At 34.8% G+C, this 10,816-nt stretch overlaps 2 protein-coding genes across 2 annotated transcripts; one reads left to right on the top strand and one right to left on the bottom strand.

Annotated features, from left to right (window-relative positions):
- Positions 1–2,705: 2,705 nt before the first annotated feature.
- Positions 2,706–6,455, bottom strand: LOC17885369 (nicotinamide/nicotinic acid mononucleotide adenylyltransferase). Its single transcript, XM_006292694.2, has 12 exons — positions 6,291–6,455; positions 6,110–6,186; positions 5,858–5,943; positions 5,676–5,759; positions 5,489–5,573; positions 5,264–5,343; positions 5,056–5,157; positions 4,917–4,975; positions 4,655–4,833; positions 3,989–4,054; positions 3,056–3,369; positions 2,706–2,958 (listed from the first exon to the last, which is right to left on the bottom strand). Exons 1-9 carry the CDS (start codon positions 6,341–6,343, stop codon positions 4,737–4,739), a joined length of 723 nt encoding a protein of 240 aa, XP_006292756.1. The 5' UTR covers positions 6,344–6,455; the 3' UTR covers positions 2,706–2,958; positions 3,056–3,369; positions 3,989–4,054; positions 4,655–4,736.
- Positions 6,456–6,522: 67 nt separating this feature from the next.
- On the top strand, positions 6,523–9,139 carry LOC17885867 (BTB/POZ and MATH domain-containing protein 6). The gene is made up of 4 exons (XM_006293163.2): positions 6,523–7,120; positions 7,950–8,295; positions 8,392–8,680; positions 8,769–9,139. Exons 1-4 carry the CDS (start codon positions 6,708–6,710, stop codon positions 8,957–8,959), a joined length of 1,239 nt encoding a protein of 412 aa, XP_006293225.1. The 5' UTR covers positions 6,523–6,707; the 3' UTR covers positions 8,960–9,139.
- The last annotated feature ends 1,677 nt before the right edge of the window (positions 9,140–10,816 follow it).

Raw genomic sequence — 10,816 nt, forward strand, 5'->3', positions numbered from 1 at the left:
TACTCAACAAGAAGGAGTTGATTTTATTGAAACTTTTTCTCCTGTGGCTAAACTGACGAGTGTTAAGCTTATGTTGGGTTTGGCAGCAAAGAAAGGATGGCGACTTACTCAAATGGACGTCTCAAATGCTTTTCTTCATAGTGATTTGGATGAGGAGATATATATGAGTCTTCCGCAAGGTTATACTCCAGGTAACAATGTTACTTTACCTCCAAATGCAGTTTGTCGATTGCACAAATCATTATATGGATTAAAGCAAGCTTCTAGGCAATGGAACCAACTTTTCACATCTGTTTTGCTGAATGCTGGATTCATACAGTCAAAATCAGATACTACATTGTTTTTGAAGTTTGCTGAGACTGGTTTCATAGCATTGCTAGTTTATGTGGATGATATAGCAATTGCTAGTAACAATGATGCTGATCTAGAGGCGCTTCAAGCTGTACTTCATAAGGCATTCAAGGTCAAAGATCTAGGTACACTTCGTTTCTTTCTTGGCCTAGAGATTGCGAGATCATCAAAAAGAATCTTTGTGTGTCAAAGGAAGTATGCCTTAGATTTGCTAGAAGATACATGTCTGCTTGCTTGCCAACCGAGTCCTGTTCCTATGGATCCATATAAGAACTTAACCATGGATACAGGGACAAGACTGGACAATCCAACTCCATATAGAGAACTTATTGGCAGGCTTCTCTATTTGACCATCACAAGGCCGGATATCACTTTTGCGGTTAACAAGCTGAGCCAGTTTTTGCAATCTCCAACAGATGATCATTATCATGCTGCTCTCAGAATCCTGAAGTATATCAAAGGAGATCATGGTCTTGGTCTTTTCTATTCAGCAGAAACAGACCTTTGTCTCAATTCTTTTGCTGATGCTGATTGGGGTACCTGTTTGGATACAAGACGCTCTGTTTCTGGCTATTGTGTTTTCTTAGGGACATCCTTGATTTGTTGGAAGTCTAAGAAACAGAAAATTGCAAGCAGGAGTAGCACTGAAGCGAAATATAGAAGTATGGCTGATGCAACTCGTGAGGTTATTTGGATTCAACAATTACTTGCTGATTTTCGGATTCAGGTAACTCACACGACCAAGCTCTTCTACGACAACAAGTCAGCTGTGTATATCGCCACAAATCCAGTCTTTCATGAGCGCACCAAGCATGTTGATATTGACTGTCACACTGTGCGTGATCAATTGAAGCTTGGCACTCTTAAAGCTATGCATATTGATGGAGAAAACCAGCTGGCAGACATTCTCACCAAACCATTACAACCTGCACTTTTTCAGAGTATGGTTGAACGATTATCACTGTCAAGCCTTTGTCCAGCTTCTACAGAATCAACTTCAAAGGCTTGAGGGGGCATATCTGAGTAGTTTATGTTAGCATATTAGCTCATGTTAGCATTAACAGTCAGCGTATGTTAGCAGTAATTAAGATTGTATATAAACAAACTATACTGTACATTTACATAATAATGAGAATTTTACTTCTATCTTCTTCTTTGTTTCGTCGTCTCTCTCAACTCGATATCTGAGTTTGTTACAAAGAAGCAAGATCTGATATATGTAAGAATGGCATTCTACTACTTAATTAGATAATTTGTAACCATTGTAGTCTCGGTTAAACTGATACGTTCAAATGTTTTAAATAGGAGAATGATACAAATACATTGATGATATGTTGAAAAGAGCAGCAGTAAAAAATATATTTTTGTAAAATTAAACTAAAAGATTTCTTTGCCTTATATTTCTTTAATAACATTTTGGGTTGATTATAAACTTTAAAGTTTTAGACCTTCAGTTTATATTTTATGATAAAAATAGAATAATACTACATTTAATTTTAGGAATATTTCCTTATTTATAAAGTATTTAAAAGAAATATAATTTTACAATATAATTTTATTTATTTATATATTAGTTATTTGATTAAAAAAAATAATTCCGTGCGTATGCAGGGGATAAATTCTAGTACTGCATATTTGGATAGTCAACTAAATACAAAATATTTATTTAAAAAAAAAGAATACATATTAATTTAGGAAAAAGAATAATAACTGTTATTTAAAAAATTAGTGACTAATGAACCTTTTTGTTTTGGATGTAAAAACTTCAAAAGTTTGAATATAATTAAAATCAGAGATAAGAGAGAATCTAGTGAATTTTTTCTAGTCCACATTTTTGTTTTCCAATATAGTTAAAAATATAAGTATTTCTGTTATTCAAATTATTAATATTACTAACTTTAAAAATTAACAGTTAAAAGTTCTCAATAAATACAAACACAATCCAAGACGTGTGTTCTCCACACTCTCTAGTCTTACTCATATAACCATGGCCGAGTCTCATAACAACGTGAACATGGACATGGAGAATGATCAAGAAAAGGGTTTTGACTACTCTAAACGAGCTCAATGGCTACGAACCGCGGTTCTTGGTGCAACCGACAGTCTTGTCTCGACAGCTTCACTTATGTTGGGTGTTGGTGCGGTCAAGCAAGACGTCAAGATCATAAGTTGGCTTTGGTGATGTTCGGATGATTAGGTGCGGTTTTGGGGAAAGCACCATTGGTTAAGTCGTCGCTTAGGGTCTTGATTGGTGGATGGTTAGCTATGGCTGTTACTTTTGGTTTTACAAAACTTGTTGGGTCACATGCTCTGTGATATGTATGTCTTACTTATGTGACCAAACTCTTCCTTAATGTTTCATGCTTCAAATCTAATATATGTTTTGGTCAGTGTTACAATAATGTATTGCATATTCATTAGCAATTAAAGAAGCCAGAGTTATACTTATAACTTATCTAGTCATCTAAGCTCCGATGAAACCTAACAGGCGGTATGGGAACCCGGCCGGGTACAAGGTCGTAGCTGGTGATTCATATTCTGGTTGCAAGTTTGATTACCAAGACTCTTCGCCTGAGGAAAATTCCAACGATGATCTGTTTGCGAAAACTACGACAAACATGTAGGATTTAAGCTGGATTATTCCATGGTGTATAAGAACAAACCATTCACAATATGAAATGTCTTAAAAGAAGAAGAACAATACATTACGGGCTATGTAGTATTCTTCTTCTTCTTATTCACACACTCCTCTAGAAGCCTTTAATCCTGGATGTTGTTCAAATTTCAACCGTCCAAATCCTTCAATAGATCAAAATCATGCTATCTATTGCACTGTGCTTTTGACACTCTGGATTCGGCAAGTTAATTGTTTGGTTAAAAACCAACTCAAAAACATAAGAAACGTAAGACACAACATTTTGAGAAGATTGGTCATAGATCTTGCAGTGTTTTTGAACATTTCTTAGATGAGATTTCATCTAAAGATGTTGCAGCGCACGTTTGTGCTTCCCGGCGTCACTAGGAAAAAAAAAGCGATATGACTAAGCAGTAGCTACTTTGGCATCGAAAAAGTGAATCCTCTACAGTAGCTACTTTGGTCTGAGTTATCAAGAAGCATATGTTTTCATAAGGAAATGAGGATAATCTCAGAAACAAAGAATGTTGCAGAGTTTTCACTCACAAAGACTAACTCAGACAAAGAGAGATCATCAACTCTACAAGATCAATTTCGCATCCATTGATTGTACCATGTTGGAAACAGCATATCAACAAGGTGTGTTTATGAACGCTTTTTCACTTGAACTACAAATTTCATTTTCTAAACAAGTCAACAGACCATAGAAGAAGTTATGAATCTACCACATACAACTGGATTTTGACAAAATCGAAACATAGAACTACATAAGACAGCATTCAAATACTTCTCTTTTGGTCAAAATATCAAATCATCATTCCTACCCACTGGAACATTTGTTCTTTTCTACACACTGCTCAAGATTGCACAAACCGCTAAATAGCAAACATTCTCAACAAGACTGATAAGAGCAGAGCATCCAATTCAGATCTATCATCTATCCGACCAATCTATATAGTCAAAGCCACGCAGATGAAGACAAATAAAGAAAGGAGTAGATACCTTTTGGACATCAAGGATGTAATGGCATTGGTGAGGGAGTATCAAAACTTTAAAGGTGCAGCTATACTGTTAAGTTAAAAAATGAAAATGTTAGGATAACGAATATGCAACGCGTCACATATAAAGAGCCAAGCTATAGACTTTCCAACACAAACAGCTTAGCAGGATAACTGAATCGGTAAACAATATCAAACTACTAGAGAAAGTTCACAAACTACACTAATGCAGGAATGTTTAAAACTAAAAGCATTGGGGAGATAATGAATATTCCCAGGGTGAAATGCCACTGAATGTTCCATCACAAGATTCTTTAAATTGTGTAGAAAAAGACATCCCGGAAACTTTTCCGATGAGACTGATTCGAAAAGGGACTTGGCCAAGACTGATTCTATGTTTCTTCTACCTTCAACTGCATTACACACTACTTTTAAAACATCTAGAATATTATAATCACAGGTATGAAAAACCACAGTCACTACTTTTGTTCAAAAACATACCAATAGCTTAATCAATTGATTACAGCGATAAAAAAGCACCGCAGTCACTACTTTTCCAAACATATGCGAAGAGATTAATCAATCAGTCTCACTAACACACAATTATATAATTTAACATTATCTGTAAATATGATTCTTAAAATACAATGATTCAACAAATGTATCTGACCTGATTACATCTGTTTATCACAATTATTTGATGGGTTGTGTAGTAATATTGATATGATAGAGTAATATTCTCTCAGCTTTTGTCATGTGAGCTCAGTGTAAAGTTGATGTTGTCTGATATAATCTATTACTCCATCTTCAGTCAAGTATTTAACCGATAACCCTCGCGAAATGCATTGCCTGAAAGAAGCAGAGTATTAAGCAAGAGAAACCATTTTTAGCGTAAATGATATGTTATCGCGAAAGATTAAACCTCACGCTACCTTAATCTACTCGAACTAATCTGATTAGGAACAAGATTGTCGACGATTCTGATATTATCCTACAAAATAAACCGTATCAGACTGATATGACTGATTGATACAGGGGAATACAAAAAAATCAAAACTCGGTAAAACTTACACTACTTTCGTTTAAGATTTTGTCACTAGAGATCATATTCTCAGCATCTTGTCCTTCTCTACGGATGCACACAATGCCATAGTCTTGACAAATAGTTCTTACCTTCAAATTCCCAAAAATGAAAAAAGCATAACTGTGAGTAGAATTGATAAAACAAAATCGCCATTTATATAACAATGCTGCCTTGGTTATAAAATCATTGGTTTACCTGTTCAGGGATCCAAACACCGGGAGTACAGAAAGATTGCAGTAAATCCGAGCCACATAGTAGCATAACTTTGAGAGATTCTAGCATTAGAAAGCTCATATTATAAATTTGAGTTTGTCACAAAACATAGCAAACAACCCCATTGAGATGATCGCGCAATTATCCAAAAAATGTAACTGAGATATACTATAGAAGATGCTAAAAGCCCACATATTTTTGTCTTACCCTCGGGTACATGTTGATCTATTGTTAAGAAAGTTTTGACCCTCGATAAAACCGCCAAAGTTCGTTGATAGCTGCGTTGAGATGCCTGTAGAAAACAGCTTCCAAAAGTAATGTAAACAACGCTTTGTTCCTCCTCTAAAGAGAACTAATTAAAAACTTTTCGAAAGATGAGATAGTGAGATAGTACCTCCCATGAATCAACCATTACAAAGTCAGAGCTTTGACAAGCTAGATTACACATCTGTAAACGATGTTTTGCAGATAAAAGATCCTACACAATAATATTATAGTTTCTAAATGAAATTAAACACAACATTAAGCATTGGTTTAGAAAAAAACTAAGAAACTGAGATTCAAAAGTTTTCATACCTTCTTCTTGTATGCATCATTAACAGGAGACATATAACCTCCAAGAACATGAAATCCTTCCGAGTGTAATGCATCTCTCGCAAGCTCTAAAGACGAAAAAGACAGAACTTATCAGTTTGATGGGGAAAAAAAACAAATACATGAGAACAAACCTATAAGTTCTACTGTTCTGTCTTTTCATATCCTCAACTAATATATACAAAGCTAATTCAGACAATAACCACAGATCATTGTCATATGGTAAGAACTCACCAAACATGCGTAGATGCATAAAAGTAGGAGGATTGAAACTCCCAGTCGCCACTAGCACTACTAGACAAGCCTTGTCCCTGATTCAGACAAAACCAATCGAATAAAATAAATTCAGACATCCCAAGCAGATCAAACACACAAAATCAGAAGAAACAAAAATCAAAGCTACGAAATTTATTACTCAGTCTTTGAATCAATGGATAATTTATCAATTGGTAAAGAGACATCATCCATTGAACTTGAACTCGAATCTGAGTATCTCTATTCACACACTGATGAACAAGATTCAAATCCCTAAAAACTTAAAAATTGGGTCTTTCTTTTGTACAATGACCATTATACCCTTCTCCTACCGACTTATCATCTTCCTCCAATGGTTTCGAATTTTCTGAAGTCTCCAAGAGATTCACACATTGAAGAAGAAGGGATTCAAATCCCTAAAAACTTAAAAATTGGGTCTTTCTTTTGTACAATGACCATTATACCCTTCTCCTACCGACTCATCATCTTCCTCTTCTCCTCCTTTCCTCCTCCGACGATTTAAAATTCTCTGAAATTTCACAACTTTCCCCAAAATTCGAAATACCCAACAAGGCAAATGACCAGACCCAGCAGATCATCAAGCTCCAACACGAACCCAGATAGAATCGAATCACAAACAACAACCTCAAGGTCAGTGACACAAACCCTAAACGGATCGCACCAATTCGTGATTCAAGGATACAGTTTAGCTAAAGGGATTGGAGTTGGGAAACACATAGCGAGTGATAATTTCTCCGTGGGAGGTTATAAATGGACAATCTTTGTCTACCCAGATGGTAAAAACTCAGAGGATAGCTCTTCTTACGTCTCTGTGTTCGTCGCTCTCGCTAGTGATGGTACTGAAGTAAGAGCGCTTTTTGAGCTTGCCCTTGTTGATCAAAGTGGTAAAGGGAATCATAAGGTTCATAGCCATTTCGATCGTTCGCTTGATGGTGGTCCTTATACGCTTAAATATAAAGGAAGTATGTGGTATGGCTTGATTCTTGATTCGTGATTCTTGATTCTTGATTCTTGTTGATGGATTGAAGAATTTGAATTGTTTTTAAAATGTTACTCTTGGCATCTCAGCTGTGTACTGTTAGGGAGGATCTAAGTTTGAACTCTGTTTGTCGATGTGTGCATGATGTTTCATGTTAATACAGTTTTGACGAATTCAGATATTAGATTCGGTTCGATAAAGTTTTCGACTTGCTCGTTTTATAATGTTCGTTCTTGTTCGATTTTTAATCATGAAGATGAACTCTGTTTGTCAATGTGTGGATGATAGTTCATGTTAATACAGTTTTGAAGAATTCAGGTATTATACTCGTTTCGATAAAGTGTTCGACTTGCTCGTTTTATAATGTTGGTCTCTTTCTCCATTTCTAATCATGAAGATGAACTCTGTTTGTCAATGTGTGCATGATAGTTCATGTTAATACAGTTTTGACGAATTCAGATATTATACTCGGTTCGATAAAGTTTTTGACTTGCTAGTTTATAATGTTAGTCTCTTGTTCGATTTCTGATCTTGAATATGTGTAAATTATTGGGGACAAGAATAGGGTTTGGGTGGTTCTAATGGTAAATCTATAAATTCTAAGGTGTGCTAGCTACCTGAACTTTCATAGTTTTGTTAAGATAACCTTGTTAAGGTGCTTTACTGAAATTTCATTTTTAGTGTGGTGGCGTCAGCTTTGAGTGTTTACAGTATCTTCAATGGCTGATTAATTTTTTAGACACTCTTTTTGCTGTTATCTTTTGTACTGCTACCTTAGAGCTCTCTAATTCTTGATTCTATTGTTTGGATTTTGAATAGGGGATACAAGCGTTTCTTCAGACGTTCGTTGCTTGAGACATCTGACTACCTTAAAGACGATTGTTTGATAATCAATTGTACAATTGGAGTTGTTTCTTCGGAAATACACTGTCCGCGGTTACACTCTATACATGTCCCTGATTCAGAACTTGGATCAGATTTTGGAAATTTGCTGGATACTTTGGAAGGCTCGGATGTCGAATTTGACATTGCTGGGGAGAAGTTTCGAGCTCATAAATTGGTTTTGGCTGCACGATCTTCATTCTTCAGATCAAAGTTTTACAATATACTGGAAGCGAACAACAATGAGTTAGTGATCAGTGATTTGGAACCTAAAGTCTTCAAGGTACGAATTTCGAGTTTTATAGCTTCTTTTAATCATTTTCTCGTCTGTGTATTATTTGTCGGTATTTTATCCATGGCAATGTTTCACCTTATACAGGCCTTGTTACACTTCATGTATAAAGACTCTCTCTCGGGAGATGTGGAACCAGTAACGGCTCATTCATTTAACCTATTAAAGCTGTCTGAAATCGATGAGACACTGATCGTAAAGCTTTTGGCAGCTGCAAACAAATACAATCTGAGTAGGCTCAGACTATTGTGTGAATCTCACCTCTGCAAAGGCATATCTATCAGCTCCGTATCCAAGATCTTAGCTTTATCAGACAGATATAATGCAACTGAACTAAAAAGCGTTTCCCTAAAATTCGCTGCTGAAAACCTACAAGGTACAATCACGATACAGCTTTACGAGACAATGCTGACATAAATCTTCTGTAAGTTTTCTTTTTCTAATGGCTGTCTTGGAAACTATAGCTGTTCTGCAGACAAAAGCTTATGAAGATCTGAAAGATGACTATCCAAACCTCCAGTCCGAGCTACTACAGGCGGTAGCTGGTTATGACGAAACAAGTAGCAGCGGAGAAGGAAAGTCTCAGAGTGTTTGGGGCCAACTCTCTGACAATGGTGAGACCAGTAGCCGAAGACTAAGACAGCGAACCACATAGAGGAGCTTCACCTTTTGTTTGTTGTAAAGCAAAGTACATTGTTTTATATCTTTTGCTTATGACTCATAAAAAGGTTAACCCATGTATCTTTTTATTGCCCATATAAGCTACTCAATGAAAAGGATAGTGTAATCTAACTTATTCTGACTGTTTTGAAAACATGACTCTTCTCTTCCAAAATTCATATATTTTTTGTTCTTTTTTTGGTCAAACTGGAGAATTATTATTATTAACATCAAAAAGTCAACACGACAAAAGTCTACAAGCTAACAAAGCCAAAATATAGTAACCAAGCTAGTATAAAAAACAATTATACAATCAGAAAAAAACCGGATCTCTTATTTAACAACATCCCAATCCGCAGAAACCGAATCTCTTACTAAACTCCATCCCAATCCGGAAAAATCGAATTTCTCACTTTTTAACTTCATACCAAGAACCTTTACATTTAACGCGTGAGCAAAAATATACATACTTTCCGCGTTTACTATAGTTTTTTATTTTATTTTTTTCTCTTATAACCACTCTTTTTTAAAGCCAAACCGAAATATAATTTCATCTAATTACAAAATCTAAACTCTAACCACTATTTTGTCTACCTAATCCAAAATAGAATTTCGTTTAATTACAAAATATTAACTCTAACCACTATTTTGTCAACTCAAACCGGAATATAATTTTGTTTAATTACAAAATCTAAACCTTAACCACTAATTTGTCAACCCAAACCAAAATATAATTATTTTTAATCACAAAATCTAAACCTGGACAACTAATTTGTCAGCCCAAACCAAAATATATTTCCTTAATAAAAATCCTACAAAATTTGTTTACTTAATTTGTTTTATTTTTTTTGTTTAGTTTTAATTTACCTTTTTAAATAAAAAATAACGTGACATATTGTTGTTTTACTGTAATTATTTATTACAATATATAACAAAAATAAAGACTTCTATAACTTACTTGCACCTAAAGCTACCTAAATTCCCCCTTTTTCCCCATGTCTTTACTTTTTCCTTATAATTTAAAGATTTGACCACGCTCAATCAAAAGTCACGCTCAAATAATCAAAACACGTGTCCGTCGGAATAAACAAAAACTTAAATTACTTGTTCTCCAAGTCGGTTCTAAATAAAAACCCTATATAACAAAGACAACATAATCTCCTAATTTAACTCGCTAGAAACTTTCCTTTTTACACACAACTTTCCAAATCCTAATAGGAATCAATCACCTTTAGATTTCTCTTCGTCTCTATATATATATAACAAAACACAACAACAACAAACTTACCTTATACTACTTTTCATAACTAGTGTTTCTTGTTGTTGTGTTGAACCAAGAACGATGGCTTCAGAAGTAACGTACGGTGAAGAAGAACAAGAAAGGATGTGGTGTGGTCACTGCTGCGTCAAAACTCCTGTCCGTCGTGAAGGAACCAATGGTTCTGTCAAGTATGTTTATGTTTCATTCTTTCACCAATTTGTTTTCTATTTCTATCTTTTTAGGTGTTTACTATATTTGTGATTTTGATTGTTTCAGGTCGTGTAATTGGTGTGGTAAAGTGTTAGCAGATGAGACTGGAACAGCTGATGAATATAATCAACTCTTTCTTCAACTTCAAGCTTTACAAGACTATGTTTCTAACAAGAGGAGAAGGACTCGTCGTTTCAAGAAACAACAAAACTCATAATTTTTATATATTAATTTGCTATTAGTAGTTCAAACCTTCAAACATATATGAATCTGTTTGTTTTTGGTTGCTAGATGATTACTTATAATCAAGGTTATGTATAAATCTTGCTATCATTGTTAATTAATATATCTATCTATATATATATATATATATATATATAT

The sequence above is a fragment of the Capsella rubella genome, unplaced genomic scaffold, assembly GCF_000375325.1.
Source record: "Capsella rubella cultivar Monte Gargano unplaced genomic scaffold, Caprub1_0 scaffold_5, whole genome shotgun sequence".
Lineage (NCBI taxonomy): Eukaryota > Viridiplantae > Streptophyta > Magnoliopsida > Brassicales > Brassicaceae > Capsella > Capsella rubella.